Raw genomic sequence first — 18579 nt, 5'->3', positions numbered from 1 at the left:
ATGAACAACAAGCAAAGAGCTATAGAGAAAGATTAAATGAAGTTACAAAAAGACCGTAATCTTTGCTCGATGGCATCGTCTCGCCACGCCAATGCAGACCACCAAGATTGCTCGACGTCAATGAATCTTAGATTGACAGCATTTTTCTCAGTAAAGGGAAGTTTCAACAAGGATGGACATGAAGCTATATCCACTCTCTCTAGAGAAGGCCAAATCAATAAGTCATCCGGCGCAATACTCCTTAATTTCGGAAGATCATGAAGTACTACCTTTTTAAGACTCGGAAGTGTTCTCGAGTCCAAGCAAGAATTCTCGGTTTCAAGGATGATCTCCTCAATTTCGTAGCACTCTTCGACACTCAAATGTTGTAGTTCGGATAGTTGTTCAATCAATCCATTTGAGAATATCTTCTTGAGTTTGGGGCAATTGTACAAGGTTAAACTAGTCATTTGACCTAAGCTTCCCACGGGCACGGGACCCTTCCAAATGCAATGCAAACTTGGGGCATTGTTTATAACCATTCTCTCTAGCCATTCGAATGCACGAGGTTGTGCTACAGTACCGTCGATAATGCATATGATATCCTTGCAGCCCTCCACCGAACAAGCTCTGAGTTTACTCAAATTCTCAATCCCAAAATCTGATAAGCTCAATATATTCTTATGATCAATCAGTTCAAATACTTCAGTCTGAGTGAGTACTTCTGAGATCACAGGATGTATGCCTTCATCGTTTGCGTACTTCAGGCACTTGCACAACTGATATTCAAAATAATCAAGAATATGATACTTAACCGAATTGCAAGTACCGACTGAAAACTGAAATGTGAAGCTTAGGTCCTTCCACAGCCGGCTTGATCTGACGAAGATTTCAAGGCACTCCACTTTAGGAAAGGAAAACGTCAGTGAAGTCAACCGTGTCAAGGTAGAAACCTCCTCCGTGATGGTCCTCATGACCTGATCAGACCACAAAGTGTTTGGGTCTACATCAATGATGAGTTCTTCTAATAATGAAATGCTTGAAATCACCTTGGAGACTGGGTTTCCGGCCGCACAATTTAACAATGACATGCGTAAACATCTCATATGCGTTAAACTTCCAAGTTGAATAGGTAAAGAGATGATTCCGGTGCGCCGTATGTCAAGCACCTCCAGATGCACCAGTGCCTCTAAGCTTGAAGGTAGTTGTATTAAACGCGTGCAGGAGTTCAAGTAGAGTGCCCTAAGATCAGTCAAGCAAGACAAAGAAGGTGGAAGGGATGTTATTGCCGTACTGTGTAAGTCCAACACTCGTAGTCTTTGCATAGACAAGAAGAAGCTATCTGGGATCATCATCAAATTGTAATTTCTTTGCAAAAGTAAAGTCGAAAGATTTGTGCAATTTGGTGTTGCCGGTAGACTGCACAAGTCATTATCCATCAAAGAAATTCGACTTGCAGATGCCCATTCTTCTTCCTTTGGCGCCTCCTTTAGCCCCTCACATGTTCTCGTCAAGAACTTATGGTCTAAGACTCGAGATGAAATTTTAAGGGCCATATTACGAAGTACTTTGTTCATTCGGACATGTCTCTTCATCACACTTTTTTCTAACAGAGATACATTAATCAGATCGTGCAATATGTTGTGCCCTCTATCGCGTGCATCTCGAAACTCGTCAATGGTATGGAGAAATCCCTCTGCCTTCCAACATTCCATCAGATAGTCCACAAATATGTCACAGTCTTCGGGAAACAATGCTCCATAAAGAAAGCAAACCTTTTTATCCTCCCCATCTAAATCCTCGTAACAGAACTTGAGGAATTCGAGCACTTCATCCATGCCCTGGATATTGATACTGGGCCATCTCTGCAAGCTCCTCAATCCATCTCTCCATAGGTGAATGTTGTCCTTCTTTCTAAAAACCCTGGCCACTTTATCGATTAACAGTGGCAAACCAACACACTCTCTAACCACGAGTTGTGCTATAGGTATGATGCTTGGATTTTTCATAGTTCGACCTACTTTTTCTTCGAACATTTTATATGCATCGGTATCGGATAAACGCTTCATATTGACAAGCTCGTCAGCATCCATGTCATAGCACAAATCACGGAATCTACTGGCAAATACCACCTTGCTGTCCTTGTCATTGTTGGGAATACCTATCTCATGTATATCAAAAGGATCCCAAACTTCATCAAGGAGAAGTAAGTACCTCAGGTCTGCCAACTCGTTTGATATAAGTTGAGCAGTCTCAACCGTGTTGACTCCGCCCTCCACTTTCAGCTTCAGACGCTGTGTGATTGCATCTTGCACCTTCTCAATGCTCCACGCCTTCGACACCGATACCCAAATGACAATATCAAACATTTTCTTAACCTCTTCACAATTATTCAAATTCTGCATCACCGTAGTTTTTCCAGTCCCCACCATTCCCCAGAGTCCGATCCTTTTGATATTTCTCTCCCTCAGATTACCCAAAATCTCCTCGACAGCCCAGTGTAGCGAAGGTTTATCCTCAGTGCTAGGAGCATCTATGACTCTCACGGGCTCCGGGGATCTTTCAGCTACCACCCCATTATCAAGCTTTCCTTTTTCTAGCAGGACTTGTAATTCCTCACGCTTCTTGGCCATATGCTTGCTGAGATTTGCACGCGACCAGAATCGAGCGTATCTCCAAGCATGCACGATCTCTTTCTTGTACTTGCTTTCCAATTTGAGTACTTCTTGTTCGGCCGCCTTGACCCTGTTAATCCAGCCTTCACATTCCTTGGTAGCCCTCTTCATCTTGTTTTTGTTTATTTCTGCCTCTACATCATCCCTTCTTGCATAAAGCATTTTTGCTTGCTCGTTCATCTTCTCAAAATTGACCTTGAAATCATCAGCGTAGTCAATTTTTTGACTGATGTAGCCAAAAATGCTACGTCCATCCTTGTAGGCTTCGACTGCTATGGCGGAAGCTGCTGCTTCAACCATGACTATCACAAGAACAAAATTATTTTGAAAAAGCACTCCAAGAAAATGCAGATTACTTGAGTAGAAAAGAGCAAGTCATCCATTTTAGTCATGAGATGTATACATAGACAAAAGGGAAAACAGAATTCGACTTTACATTTGTCGAGCGAACGTACAGGAAAATATCCTCAAAAAAAGAGGAATGAGAGTAACTTTTGCAATGATTCAGAGACTTCAACAGGGATGTCTCAACAACAAAAAACTCAAAACTTCTGCATTTGGCTCAATTACAGTCTTAGTGAATATGACCCATATGTTCAAACCTATGTTTTTAGGAAAGATCAGTACCTAAACTAGAACATGCTTATATGCTAATGTAATAAAAGCAAAAGGCAAGTCAAAGTAGTAAGAGAAGTCTCAGCAGCCACAACCTTGCAGCTCTTGGTTCAGCTCAAGTACACACTGAATCTGAATGCTACCTTTCCACAACAAAATGGGCACTTGAAAAGGCAGACCAAATGAAAAAAAGAGCTTTATCTTATAATCGGGTGCTTAAAGGAAGTTGCCGTCTTAGCCACACACAGGAAGAAATGTTAGGTTCTACATGGACATCCACAGAGTTCAATCCGAGAGACCCACTGATTCAGAAGAAGACCATTTTAGACCATCAGGAATTAGGAGATGGCAGCAGTGCAAGCTGCAAAAGTTGCATTTTTTGTGATCGCACCATACCATCGTTTCATCACATAGCAGAGGATCAATCTTGCAGTAGAGATTGGATCCTTTTCAAGAACAGGCTTAGGAAACACAAAGGAAACAAAGAATAGGAAAGGAAAAGATAAAAATACACTCCCACAAGCAGCATATATTAGAATTAGAGCGAGTGAAGGAGCATCTCGTGTACCTGATTCTGCAGAGATTGAGATTGGCAAGATGAGAATCACATCTTAGAAAAGTCAATTAACAGTTGAAGCTGCTCGACGGAGAGAGAGAGGGGGGTGAATCAGTTGGTGATCCATTGACGTTGACTTGTCAGAAAGACGAAATTGCACCTACACAATTGCATAAATTCCCTCGTGCACCTTAGCGAATGATTGCAAATTGTCAAGTTTTCGTACAATAATGCCTCCACGTGTCTAACTTTAATTAGGTGTCTGAATACTGTCCACTTGCTTTCTCCCCGCTTCTTTAATTTTGTAAAGTTCAAATAATATTGCAAATTATTAGGAGAAAGTCTTCTTCTTTTGCCCAGAGAGAGAAAGTCAATAAGCAATTTTCCTGCCTAAAAACTTTATTGCAACTTGCCATTCATAGGAGGTGTGATTTGTTTCAAAGTGAATAGGTTTCAGGTTCTAACCTATTAGAGCCGATTCTTAATTTTTGAAATTCGGAAACCGAACTAGTGGACCTTGGAATTGACTTGGTACCTAAACCGGCTATTCCAGAGTAGACTCGAGATTCGGCCACATTTTTTTTTTCTGTTTTGTTATTTATTTATTTATTTATTTGAGATCTTAGACTTTGAACAAACAAACTTTAAAAAAAAAAGTGGAGTGACCAGATTAATAATTGCCAAAAATTCCCACAAAGCTGCCCACCCTTTTGTGGTCTCTGTAATATGATTAGCCCTCCTTACCCAACGAAATCTAAATGGAGACGATGGAAGGACCCGATAGAGAGACCGAAGAAAGGCAACCCGGACCCGTTTTCTCAGTTCTCTTCCCAAAGGTAACCGACCTTGGCCGTGTAGAATTTTGAGAACGAACAATACCAGTATTATTTTCTTTCAATTTGAATATGTAAGAGCACACAATTTTATTTTATTTTATCTTTTTCCTTACATTTAATAACAAAATAGATCGATATAGATAACGGGTTATTTTAATATTTCAATCGTTTCTACGGATGTAGTAATTAAAATTCATATAGTTTGATAGAGTAAATACATGCGGCCTTTATCGGTCCAGTCTATCCTTATCCTTCTCTACATTGAAGCTTTGCCTTGTTTTTTTTTCAAGAGAACTTATACGAAAAGTGGACTTCATGCATGTTCTGGCTTCTGCTTTGTGAGGATCTTGTGTTTGGTGGTGCAGCTTGTATGTCCCTGCTCCGGGTCGAGTGTATCCGTTTGGAAGCGGGATTTTAAGTAGGATTAACACAAGGAACATGATAGAGACGATTCGCAATGGGTTTCGATCATTTAACCTGCGCACGATAGGATTAGAGATATGACACAAATGATTTCTGAACTTTGGTTCAATGTGTAATTGGATTTTTGAACTTTTAATTTGATCAATATGATCTCTGAACTTTAGCCAAATGTGCAATGTGGTCCCTAAACTTTCAATTTGTTTAATGTGGTCCCTAGAATTTTGATACATGATCAATTTTAGTCCATGAATTATATGAAAATATTCAATATTATCCTTCGATTAATTCAAGTTCAAAGACAACATTAAACATTTTCATATAGTTTAGGGACTAAAATGAAATATGTATCAAAAGTTGATGGACCATGTTAGGCTACGGTTGAGGGGGATCATATCGAACAAATAAAAAGTTAAGGGATCACATTACTCTGCGGGATCAGTTGTGTTATTTTTCCTTAGGATTACTCCACCAACACGAAGAATTTCAACTTGGCCGAACCGGATATCCTTAGGATTACTCCACCAACACGAAGAATTTCAACTTGGCCGAACCGGTCTTATCCGGACGCACTTGACCGGTTCGTTCGCGTTCTACAATCTAAAATCGATCGGTTTACATGTGTCGGGAAACGGCCTGGAGGCCGGCGGTTCTAGCTTGCCGCCCCTCTCTCTCTCTCTCTCTCTCTCTCAATCGCCGACGGTGCCGTTCTTCGTTTGCTTCTTCCTTCTTTTGGGGTGCGATCATGGGGAACGTCAGGAGCAGGCCGGAGTCGATTGAGCAGTGGAGACGCCATGGAAGCAGGACGAGAGCGAGTCTTCCGTCGCAGGCCCTCGATTCAGGTCCTGCTCTGGTTTCAGGTCCGTACTGTTCATGCATCCGATTCCGACATCTCTCGCAGTCCCTTCATTTTCCTCCTCGAATCCTGTCATACGTGTTTGGTTCTTGGCTGGAATTGTTCATGTGCTGTTTGACTCAGGTACACCGCAACAGGCAGAGGAACTTGAGATATGTTATGACGACATCGAATCCAGTCCACCTGAAGACAGCAGAACGGTCCTTATGCGTGGGGGTTTAGGACTGATGGAGACTCCGGAGGTCACGCAGTGGCAGAGTTTCACAGAGATTTACTTGATGGAAAATCAGTTGACTGAGTTACCCGAGGATCCTCCTCTTTGTCCTCTACTTTTGGTATTGTTTCTGAATAGAAATTACAAGCTCAGAACAATTAGTCCCTCTTTCTTTGATTACATGCCTGCTCTGGAAATCCTGAATTTATCCAGAACTCGGATCAAGTCCTTGTCGGAGTCTCTGTTCAGGTTAAGCCGCCTAAAAAGACTATTCTTAAATCACTGTGAGCTATTGAGTGTGTTACCTCCACAAATTGGAGAACTTCAGCAGCTTGAGGTACTTGATCTTGAAGGGACTGAGATCATGGATCTGCCAAAGGAGGTTGCGAAGCTAACAAAACTCACTTGCTTAGAAGTATCTTTTTGTCCACGTGTCAATCGTGGCACCAAATCTGCGAAAGCAAATGCATTGATTCCTCAAGGCACTATTTCTGCGCTATTGCGATTAGAAGAGCTAAGTATTGATGTAAATCCAGAGGACGAGAGGTGGGAGAGTGTTGTGGAAGCTGTTGTTGACGACGTTTGTGGCTTGCTGAGGCTGGACACACTTAAACTGTACTTTCCTCAAGTGGGCTATCTGAGGAAATTCAAATGGTTTGGTACATCAGAGGTGTCTAGATCATTGTCCCATTTCAAATTCATTGTTGGCAATCATGATGAACGCATCATGTCTCGTCTCCCAGCGGATCTTGAGTTTGAGTTAGAACACTGGGATAAATCCCTGAAATATGTACATGGTGTGGGTGTGCCCATAGATATCCAGAAGATGCTCCGGCATACTACTGCATTTTTCTTAGACCGCCATATGAATGTCACGAAGCTATCTGATTTTGGGATTGAGAACATGGAGCAACTGAAATGCTGCATAATTGGGGAGTGTAATGAGATTCAGGTTATTATTGATGGAACTGACGTGTACAATGAAGGTGATAGAAGTGAAATTGTTTTGGGAACATGGGAGGATGATGGGAGGTTCCTTGGATCACTTGAGTGTCTCTACGTATATCGTATGAAGAGATTGAGGAGCATTTATGAGGGGCCGCTGCACCGAGGATGCTTGTCTCATCTTAAATGCTTGACCTTACTCACATGTCGTCGGTTGACCACTATATTCACACCTGGCCTACTGGTAAACCTTGATAGCTTAGAAGAGCTCAAAGTCGAAGACTGCCCCCTTGTCTCAAGTTTAGTGAGGTGTGAAGATGCTTCTATTTACGAGAGTACTTACTTCCTCTGCAACTTGAAAAGGATATCCCTATCCTCATTGCCTGAACTCATTAGCATTTCCAATGGTTTACGCATTGCACCAAACTTGGAACGATTGAGCATTACTGATTGTCCAAATCTCGAGAGTCCATCAACTGATGAAATCTGTTGCAATCATCTGGCAGGGACTGAAGGTAAGGGTAGCAATCAGAGGAGAGCATTGTTCTGTTGAAATGATGCATGTCTTTTCTTTCACTTTCATTCGAAACATTTGATTGAACAAGTTAAAAGCTGCAGTCCAGGCTTGAATGAAGAGAGAATTGGAAAGTCAACTCTTATCTGAATAAACTCTTCTTTCAAATCGGATATCTGATCTATTACCCTTGAAATGTTTGTGAATGAGGCAGTGACAGCTAACTGTACAAAACTCTGGCCATTCTTCTGTATCTTCAGAACTATGACTTCTTCCAATGCATATTATATTTCAGTGTACAAAACCAGATGTCGGCCCAGCATTAGTGTGCACTGATTTGGATTGCTAGTTTATTTTTACCACTGTAATCGTGCTTCAAGCTTGTAGAGTTACTGAAACAATGGTCGGCTTAGTTACTATATTTTGTGGGAGAATTTCTTCATTAGAGTGCTTAGGGAGTTATTATCAAGCTCAGTTGTGGATATTTTATTGGAATTCCTGTTTTACATTCTGTAGAAATTCTGTACTTTTTATCTGGCGATACAAAGATCTTACTTCTTAATATCTCGCTTGTGTTTGTTGTAGGTACATATGGTAAAAAGGAAAGGAACATACTTTCTATTTATTTTTGGTCTGGTGAAGGAATGAACTTGAAATTAATGTTTGGTTTATGTTGCAAAGTCCGAACAAAGGCTTAAGCTATTAGGGTGAGGGAGACTACGTGTATATAAGGTTATTATCAAATTTTCAAATTGTGTTACGGATTGCATTGTAATAATCGCAGATGCGGGCATATGAGCCTCTTGGAGGTGTAATCACCACAGTAGGCCCGATAGCGGCTGCTATTGGTGTGAATTTCATTCTTGCTGATTGCTATTACTTGAAACGATGGTTATTATAAGCTTCGTAAACAAGTGATGTTCCATACTTTAATGTCCCCTCTCATGTGCAAACCCGAATAAAACCATATGATCAATGCACTTTAATAATAAGATAGAGAAAATATCTCACTCGAAATGAAATATTTAATGGGGCATGAAAAATTGAAAGTTGGCTCTAGCACCAAATTAAAAGTCCAATCTGAAAGTTTAATTATTAAGTGGATGCAGACCATAAGACCATTATAAACCCCAAAAGAAGCAAAGTGGGATGCTTTACTATTATATGTAGCTTGTTATTGTGGATTTATAGTCTAATTCTGGTTGTGCGTTTTGATGGCTCATGCATTTGCCCTGCTAACACTTGTCAAGTTGGAGTTGATTGCCAGTGTTTTTAAGAGTGCTCTTTGTTCCCAGAGCTTTATTTGGCAGAGTTGGTTTGGGAAGTGACTAACAACTATCGTGTGTTGTAGATCATCTAGTAATGGGTGATGATAGCGATGTATCTCATAGGAAGACATAAGTTTGTGACAGATCTAGAGTAGGTTGAGGGTGTGATATCACAAGAAGTGAGCGAAGTACCTCAGAGATTGATTGCATAGAATTATTTTAGTCTATATCAAGAGATTAGGTAGATTCATTGCTGCTCATCTTTTTCCATCGCTTTGATTGCAAGTTGAAGTACGTTGTCATAGTTATCTGGTGTAAACCACAAATATCCATCTAGGTGGCTACATACCCTCCTCTATTCGGGATTGGATACTTACTTGAATTGGAAAAGTAACACGTGCTAGGCCAACTGGCAGATTAGCTGATTCATCTTTAAATTCCTGTTTAGATGAAGTGGCTTGATGCTTGTTGTTCCCATAAGTGACCCAAATCGGTAATTATTTGTTTCGTCTAATATGCTAACTTCGTATTTGAGCAGCACAAAGTATTCCAAATGATGCAAGCAGAGAGCAGCCTTCTCCTCGTGTGGTTTCATCTACAATCACTGGTAATGCAGACCCTTCAACTTCTCAACTCAAAAGGGAACCTAAAGTTGCTCCTCGGTTGTTGAAATTCAAATTTAATGATCTTAAGTTAGCTGCAAGAAACTTTAGTGCTGCAAGTCTTCTTGGTAAAGGTGGTTTTGGCTGTGTACGTGGATTTACAAATGAGGCAATTATAGTCGCTCCTCAGCTGCGGAAATTTTCATTAAATGATCTTAAGTTAGCTACAAGAAACTTCAGTCCCGAGGCTCTGCTCGGTGAAGGCGGTTCTGGCCATGTTTTTAAGGGTTGGATTGAAGAAAATGGGACTGCTCCTGGGAAGCCTGGCACTGGGCTGGCTGTTGCTGTTAAGACTCTCAAGCTTAATGGGTATATGGGTCATGAAGAATGGCTGGTAATATATCATGTAATGATCATTTGTTTCTGGATTAATGCATGTTTGACTGTTAGTATGACTTTTGATGTGTTGCACTTTCCACGTGCCAGGCTGAAGTGAGTTTGCTTGGTCATCTACAGCATCCAAATTTGGTAAAGTTAATTGGATACTGCGTGAAAGTCGACCAAAGGCTGCTAATATATGAGTATATGCAAGGAGGGAGTTTGAAGGATCACCTCTTTGAAAGTATGCGCAGTTGTCCTTTAATATGTGCTTGGTGCCCTTAATGACATGTCTTACATTATGTTCGTACTATATAAGTACTCACGGTAAAACAATCCACCTGTAGCTGGTGGATATGGAAGTCATGTCTCCCAAGAAAACTGTTCGATTGCTACTAGCATCTGGATAGTAATTTTAAGGAGAAAAAAATGTTACTTGTCCTTATTACGGACATCTTTCCAAAAGATGGTAGGGTTTGGAACCATAGTTTCCTAAATAATTCCGCAACGCTCACCCGCTGTTGATTGTTCTTCTGCCTGAAATGTTTTTATGTAAATTGCTTGTTTATTGTTGGTGCCACTGACGAAAAGGATGCAATACCAGAGACTTTCAATGTTATCATACTCAGAGGACATTATAGTTCGAAGATAGGAAAAAAAACAGGAAAGAAATGGCAAGAGATCATGTGATATGGTCATGAAATGTCACTTGATTGCAGCTTCATCCGTGTGTGATTTTAGTATCGATTTACCATCTTTGTCTCTTAATAGTACATCTCAGGGAATCCTGAGACTTAATTCTCTCTAACTTGGTCATTTGGGCGCGAGAACACCACAGTTGTACCGTATTGAGGATGAAACTTAGTACAAAGCTTGCAAGTACCCTAGTGATGATATTTAATGGAAAGTACATGCTTGCCAATGGAACAACTCTTGAAAGATACTAAGGGCCCGTTTGGTAACGTGCCAAATAGTGAAAATTTCTGTTCTTTTGTTCCCAGAAATAGTTTGGGAACAGAAATGCGTTTGGTAAACTTTTTGTTCCTCGGCACATTTTTGCAAAAATTTGTGCCGAGAAACAGTTTTGGAAGAGAAACAAGAAGTAAAAAAAAGTTGCTTCTTGTTTCTCGGCACAATTTTGAGAATCAGTTTTTTTTCTTCTTTTTCTTTTTTTTCTTTTCTTATTTTGTGGTGTTGTTCTTGGCTGAGCCGGCCGCCGGCGACCAGCGGCCGGCCACAGCCCAGGGCCGGCGAGGGCGTCACGGCCCTCGCCGCCGCCGGCGGAGGCGAGGTCGCCCTCGCCGGCGAGGGCGAGGGCTGGACCCTCGCAGCCTGGGCGAGGCGGCCTCGCCCAGATCGAGCGAGGCCGAGCCTCGCCGTCGGTCGCGACGGCGAGGTTGGCCTCGCCCGCAGACGGCGAGGCTCGGCCTCGCCGTCGCGACCCACTGGCGGCCGACCTCGCCGTGGGTCGCGACGGCGAGGGTCCAGCCCTCGCCCTCGCCGGCGAGGCGACCCTCGCTCCGCCGGCGGCCGGCGAGGTCCGTGACGCCCTCGCCGGCCTGGGCCGTGTGGCCGATCGCGGCGACGGCCATGGCCAAAGAAGAAAGTAAAAAGAAAAAAAAATTTAAACAATTCAAAATATTATTAAAATATTATTTGGGAACAGAAATTTTGTGTAGTTACCAAACGCATTTCTGTTCTTTTCTACTCTAGGAATAGAAATTTTGGACATTTATCAAACGCCTTCAAATACTCAGAAATTGTTTCCGGGCACAGAATAAAAAAAAATCATTTCTGTTCAGAAATAGCGCCCGGGCACAGAATGGTATTCATGCGCACCCTAAATGTTTTTAGTAGTAGGGCATATTTCTTTGCATAAGCGTTATTTTCATTTCCACGAGAGAAGAAAGGGAATCCTGCTGTGGTCTGTAGTTCTACCATATTCTTGCCCTGCCTACTAATCCTTAGCAGTTATTCTCCACAGTTTGGTAGCAGTTTTAACCAAACTATCTTTGACTATGGTGGCTTCAGAAAGGGAATATTGATTTATCTGTGATGACAAATATTTTATTAGTTAATTCTTGTGTTCTTTTGTGGGCTGTGTAGCAACTTTGCCTCTCACTTGGTCTATCAGGATGAAAATAGCGCTGGATGCTGCAAAGATTCTTGCTTTTCTTCATGAGGAGGCAGAACCGCAATTGATATTTCGTAATTTTAAAACTTCCAAGATTCTATTAGATGACGTACGTAGCAAAAGTTGTGGTGACATTCCTTTTTCTCTTTTTACTCATGATGTTTGACTTTTTCGTAACTCGTCTTTTTTAGGACTACAATGTCAAGCTTTCTGGTTTCGGACTTGCAAAAATTGTTCCCAAGGGAGATGACTCTCTCTCCACCACCGGTGTCAGTGGAACACTTGGCTATATGGACCCGGAATACATAATGACTGGTATGTATTTGTTAGTACGAGCAATCTGATGATGAGAAATGTGCAAGTAACCTGCAAAAGAAGTGGTTTGAGAAATATTTTTGACATGTCAAATTATCCTATAGTATTAAAAAGTAGAGAACAGCCCCAATCGACACACCTCATGCACAAGATGTGCACCAATTATGATTAGGAACTGAATTGAATAAGGTAGATATCAATCGTGACCAAAGACAAGAAAATTAGAGGGACAGTTATGCACTGATAAACCTTCTTTTCATTAGGTGCAACATATCTCTGGTCTGTCCTCATATATGGTCACAATTTGCAGGAATAGTACAATCAACTGTTCTTGCACATTATGCTTAAGTTACTTTTTTCTGTTTGAGTCCCGCATGTGGTCTCCCAAATGATGTTATTCCCTTATCTTCCAGTCCCCCGCAAATTCAATCATTGAATGGATTATATTGCATATATCTTGCTTGAACTTCTGGAACATTACGCTCAGCATAGCTTGTGGAATGACTGATTGGTACTCATTAGTCATTACCTGCATTCCTTTTCTATATTAGAGGCATCTCTCAATTGTTGTTTCCTCCGAGTATAATATAGGGGTGTCTTTCTCATGTTTTTTGCCTGGGAGGAACCTGGACAATTTTCTGGACCCTCATGAGCTAGTGTTCCTAGGTGATCTGGATTTACTTTTCTGCGGTATGCACAGGCTTTGTTAATGATATGTACTGATTACAAATACATAAAAGTTGGATCTTGAGGGTATCCATGTTAATCACGCGTTGCTGGCAAGTCATTTTTTGTTTTGTTGTACTTTTTTTTGGTCGGTATTATTCTTTTTAATCCACGATGGAATGTCCGCTTCGCCCTTTGAACTCCTGATTAATCGGTGCTTTTTGATATGATGCACAACCAGTGATTACTGAAACACAGATTTATAATTAGGGTTAATACCGCGAAAAACCCTACACTGATACATTTGTGACAATTTTACCCAAAACTATTTTTTTACCATAAAAAACCCCAAACTGGTACACTTGTGACAAATGTATCCCGAACTATTTTTTTGACCACCAAAAACCCCAAACTGGTATACATGTGACAATTTTACCCCGAACTAATTTTTTAACATTATTTTTTATTTTTCGAATTTTTTTTATTTTTTCTTTACTTTTTTTTTTCCTTTCTCTTCAACCTCTGGCCGGTCCGGTCCGGCGACCGGCTAGAGGCGGAAGCCGGCGAGGTCGGCCCCGCCGGCCGCTGGCGAGGCTCGACCTCGCAGGCGTTGGGCGAGGTCGGCCTCGCCCGCAATGGCGAGGTCGAGCCTCGCCGGACTGCGAGGGCCCGCCCGCCGCCGCCGGCCGGCTCGACCTCGCCCAACGCCGGCGAGGCCGACTCGCCTTGCAACGGCGGGCCGAGCCCTCGCCGGATCCGGCAAGGCTCGACCTCGCCCAACGCCGGCGAGGCCGACTCGCTCGCTTGTCGGGCGAGGCCGACCTCGCCAACGCCGGCGAGGCCGACCTCGCCCGCAATCCAGCGAGGTTGAGCCTCGCCGGATCCGGGCGAGGGCCTGTCCCGACGGCCGCTGGCGAGGCTAGACCTCGCCGCAGCGTTGGCGAGGCCGACTCGCCTGCGTGGGCGAGGCCGACCTTGCCCAACGCCGGCGAGGTCGTGCCTCGCAAGTGGCGGCGGGCCGGGCCCCGCCCAGACCGGCAAGGCTCGACCTCGCCGTTGCAAGGCGAGGCCGACCTCGCCCAACGCCGGCGAGGTCGAGCCTCGCTAGTGGCCGGCGGGGCCGACCTCGCCGGCCTCCGCCCGGCTCGGCCGCCGTAGTTGAAGAGAAAGGAAAAAAAGTAAAGAAAAAATAAAAAATTCGAAAATAAAAACAATATTAAAAAATTAGTTCGGAGTAAAATTGTCACATGTATATCAATTTGGGGTTTTTGGTGGTCAAAAAAATAGTTCAGGGTAGATTTGTCACAAGTGTACCAGTTTGGGGTTTTTTATGGTCAAAAAAATAGTTTGGGGTAAAATTGTCACAAGTGTACCAGTTTAGGGTTTTTCGTGGTATTAACCCTTATAATTAAGTTCTTTCTGTATATGTTTTTATGTGCTTTAATGCTACATGTCCAAAGGATTCTTGGTTCCGAATGAAGTATCTAGGTTTCTTCATGTAGCTGGTTAATTTCCACCAAGTGTGGTAGTCGTCCGTCCTACACGCACTACATAATTACCGAAAAACGTAAATCAAACTAGGTATCATTCGATCCTTTGTTTTATGTTGTTTAGGGCTACATATTGTACATCATGATTTGTTTTCTTGTTATACTTTCCTATTTATCATTTACAAGTAGCATAGTTTTACTTTGAAATCATTAAAACGGCAGTTGATTTATCTTATACATCTATTGAATTAAGAGTTGAAACTTTATCCTTTTTTATATTTAGATATTTCCTTATAAATTTCATTGAAGGCAATGCATTAAAAAGCATTCACTATGTTTATCGCAATTGAGATGATTATGACTTGGCAATTTCTAACAACAGGTATCATTCTGAATTGACAGAATAATTAGTTTATGTTTATCATGTTATAAATTACTACCTCGTTGTAGCAAATACCTTGACATGACGGTCCATGATTGACGTATGTTATGATGACAAGAGATACAACATTGTACTTCAGAATTGCCATCTTCTATAATATCATAATTTGGGCTTTAGTACACTTTTATGCCACTAATTATTTTGTTGATTTCATAACTAATACTAATAGCTTTCTATCCGCAACAACGCGCTTGGTGCTTACCTTTTATTATCATAAGAAAAATAGAGGTGATGGAAGGACAGAGAACTAAGACTTCGTTTGTTTCACGGAAAATCAACGATTTGGAAAATATTTTCCTAATGATGATCGCTTGAAATAATTAGTCAATTGAAAATGTTTTCATTATCGACAACAATTTATGTCTAAATATTTTTGTGGATGATAAGAATATTTTTGTTAATTTATTTTTGTAAATGATACAAACAATCGTTTTTATGAAAATGTTTTTCAAATCGTTCATTTTCCGCAAAACAAACAAAACCTAAAGTTATTGTTTCAACCAAGTGCCTGTTTTTGATTGCTAGAGGTGGCTGAGATATTTGGCGGGTACTTCATGGATTGCATCTCTATCCAAATAGGACCTTTTGGTACTTCTCCATGTATTACTATCTAGTGACTGCACATATTCTATTGCAGGGCAACTCACATTAAAGAGCGATGTCTATGGTTTTGGTGTTGTTCTTTTGGAAATTCTGATTGGAAGAAGAGTCCTGGACCTAAGTCGACATACCGATGGACTCAACCTTGTTGAATGGGCTCGGTCACATCTAGGAGAGAAAACAAGTTTGTACGAATTGATAGACTCAAGGCTGGGAGATCAATTCTCAGAAAAAGGTGCCCAGATTGCTTTGCAGTTGGTTGCTAGCTGCCTTAGCCCAGATCGAGAAGCTCGTCCCTGGATGAGTGAAGTAGTCGAAGTTTTGAAGACTATCCAAGATCTTCCATACACCAAATATTTAGAACGAGACAGGGAAGTGCTAGAGGTGGAATGACATCTAAATTCAAACCATGGTGAATTCAAGGAATGCAAGTCTTTCAATTTCGGACGAGACCAACGCACATCCGTGCCACCACACCACCAATCTCTGGAAGCCAGTGGTAAACCACGACAACGCGTCTAGAAATAGCCGTCCTTCAACCCCATTTGTTTCCTTTTCTCTTCTTCCCTTTTTTGGTGCCGGAGTCTCGACGTTTATCTGGACATTCGCTGCTCCTGATTACTGAAATGTTGATGGAGTAAAATATAATCTGAGTTTTGTTACGTTTGTAAATGTATCCTTTGAGAAGTGGCCAGTTGAAGCCTAAAAATGGCAATGCCTAATGCGAATTGGGCTTCCACTACAAAAAAACACCGGATTAGCGACGAAATTTGCGACGGAAAATGTGGAAAAATCCGTCGCAAATCGAATTTGCGACGGAATTTTTCCGTCGCTACTAGGTCGTCGCAAAACGGAAAATTCACAAGTTCGTCGCAAATTTGCGAAGAAAAAAAATTCGTCGCAAATTTGTGACGGCACATAATCCGTCGCAAATTTGCGACGGAAAAACGTCCGTCGCAAATTTGCGACGAACTCGATCCGTCACAAAATTCGTCGCAAATTTGCTACGAACGTTTGTCCGTCGCAAATTTGCGACGAACTCAATCCGTCGCAAATTTGCCATGAACGTTTGTCCGTCGCAAAAATCCGTCACAATTTCGTCGCAAATTTGCGTCGACTCTGTCCGTTGCAAAATCGTCATAAAAATTTTCGCGAATTTCGTCAGAAAATTCGGCGCGAATTTCGTCGCAAATTAGTGACAAACTTTAATGATAGCAAAATTCGACTTAAAATATTCGTCGCTATTTTTATATCATTTCGGCCATAAATTCTTGTCCATATCAATCAAAGGAGACAATGATATATAATTGAAACAGAAAAACGAACAAACCATAAATTCTGACAAACCAGCCACAATGACATATAATTAAAACAAATAACAGAAGGAAAGTTGTTGAGTCTGACATGATACTATTTGATATCCAATATTACAATACAGTCAAAACATGAACTAAGAGACGGGACAACCATAGAAGACGCAAAAAAACCATACAGAAGAAGACGCGGCTTTGGTACGATGGCAGGACACCTAAGTCGAGACCTGAGGAAATGTCGATACATAAATCAGTCCAAAATATAAAAAAAGCGTTTATGCATGGATGTGGAACTAGGTGTAAAATAACAAAAGGGTTAACAAAAATACGTTTCGGGACGAACATAAATGTTCTTATATATGAATATGAGTGAAATTATGAAAAACCAAGATTATGAAGCAAGCTTACTCCCGATTTTGAGAATTTTAACTAGAAAGACCGGAGAAAATCTTCATCATCATCATCAGCAGCAGCATTCTCGGCATCAATGTGTTGGTCATCATTGTACCCATCACCTACTGGATTGGCTGGAGGTACAGGAGGATCGGCATTGCGATTGGTGTTAAGGTGTTGCATAACGATTCTCATTTGTTCTTCCAAGTTATATATTCGTTCATCCTTCTTAACAAGTAAATTATTCAGACGATTCACTTATTGGGTCAATTGCTCGTCTCCTCGTGACCTCCTTCGACCAGTCCCAGTGGATGATGAACTTCCAGGACTATTCGGCATGTATATCCTTGATAATGATCCCATCCCAAATATTTTCCCTTTTTTCGCCCCACCCGTTGCCTCCATCCATAATGCCATATTATCAACTAGTGGCCGGGACTCAGGACAATCATCGCTACCACTAGCACTGCTCATTAAAAGTTCATCATATTTTTCCTACATTAACAATGTAGATGAAAATAAAATCACTATATATATATATACCAAAAATATTGAAAGCATTCACGATTTTCATTATAGTTTACATATAAGCCAAAGTATAACCTTATATACCTTAACAGCTTTTGCTCGATCGCCAGTCCATGTCTTATCTTTCTTTTGAAATGTGCGTTCAAATGTAGCTGCAAATGTCGGTTCCGTCCCCAATTGGGATGCCTACAAAATGTAAACATGAGTAATTGAATTAAATTAACTTATAACTCATTTAACAGACTTACCAGTCGTTTGCGATGCTTCGCAATGTTGATAGAGCCCCCAAAGATATGTGGCTGACCCATCACTAGAACTAGAAGATCCATTCTTCTTATTCCCGCTCACGAGTTGCCGACTGCTTCGATGCCCAAAATGTGTTAATTGCCTCCCAATTGTCACCGTAAAGAAAGACGGCTTCGCTTTGCTTGCTCTTCGCTCTATTCATGACATTTCGCATAAAATCACTTGTTTTCTTATCGAAAATTCTTCTCACTCCATTGTCTTCCGCTTCCTCCCACTTGAACTTTCGCTGCAATGAATAAAAACACAAATTGAAAATTATTATGATGATTACATATCCATAACCATGCACCAGACAAATATAGACAGATTTTATAAAGTTCATGTTGGGGAAAATATCTGGTCCTTTAGGTATCGAAAACTACAGAGTTGTTCTGGTCCCTTTACATCATTCTTGACTATTAATATACTACACTACACTTAATTGGTGAGAAAATGAAATATGTAAAACTTACCTTGAACTCATTCCACCATATTTCTTTCACTTCTTGTGGAACATTTCTGTAAGTAATATACTCTCCCATCCAAAAGTTTCTT

The 18579-nt window shown here is 41.3% G+C and overlaps 2 protein-coding genes across 4 annotated transcripts; one reads left to right on the top strand and one right to left on the bottom strand.

The window, feature by feature from the left end:
- On the bottom strand, positions 1-3892 carry LOC130136650 (probable disease resistance protein At1g63360). 2 transcript variants are annotated; one of them, XM_056306744.1, is made up of 2 exons: positions 3838-3892; positions 1-2956 (listed from the first exon to the last, which is right to left on the bottom strand). In XM_056306744.1, the coding sequence occupies exon 2, from the start codon at positions 2952-2954 to the stop codon at positions 33-35; it is 2922 nt and encodes a 973-aa protein (XP_056162719.1). In that variant the 5' UTR covers positions 2955-2956; positions 3838-3892; the 3' UTR covers positions 1-32. The 2 variants fall into 2 exon arrangements, with proteins under 2 accessions (XP_056162719.1, XP_056162720.1); XM_056306745.1 differs by having other exon boundaries at positions 1-2849; positions 3838-3875.
- A 1813-nt stretch (positions 3893-5705) lies between these two features.
- LOC115669181 (uncharacterized) lies at positions 5706-16235 on the top strand. 2 transcript variants are annotated; one of them, XR_008815442.1, is made up of 7 exons: positions 5706-5941; positions 6061-7611; positions 9417-9874; positions 9967-10102; positions 11965-12101; positions 12184-13244; positions 14387-15151. XR_008815442.1 is itself a non-coding variant. In XM_056306747.1 (7 exons), the coding sequence occupies exons 1-7, from the start codon at positions 5827-5829 to the stop codon at positions 15896-15898; spliced, it is 2877 nt and encodes a 958-aa protein (XP_056162722.1). In that variant the 5' UTR covers positions 5706-5826; the 3' UTR covers positions 15899-16235. The 2 variants fall into 2 exon arrangements, 1 of the variants encoding a protein (XP_056162722.1); XM_056306747.1 differs by lacking the exon at positions 14387-15151 and adding an exon at positions 15543-16235 and having other exon boundaries at positions 12184-12307.
- Positions 16236-18579: the final 2344 nt, after the last annotated feature.

This window comes from Syzygium oleosum, unplaced genomic scaffold (assembly GCF_021117445.2).
Source record: "Syzygium oleosum isolate NSW1041296 unplaced genomic scaffold, Sole_v2.1 Sole_v2.47, whole genome shotgun sequence".
NCBI classification, from domain to species: Eukaryota; Viridiplantae; Streptophyta; class Magnoliopsida; order Myrtales; family Myrtaceae; genus Syzygium; species Syzygium oleosum.
This window is presented reverse-complemented; position numbering and strand designations above follow the sequence as displayed.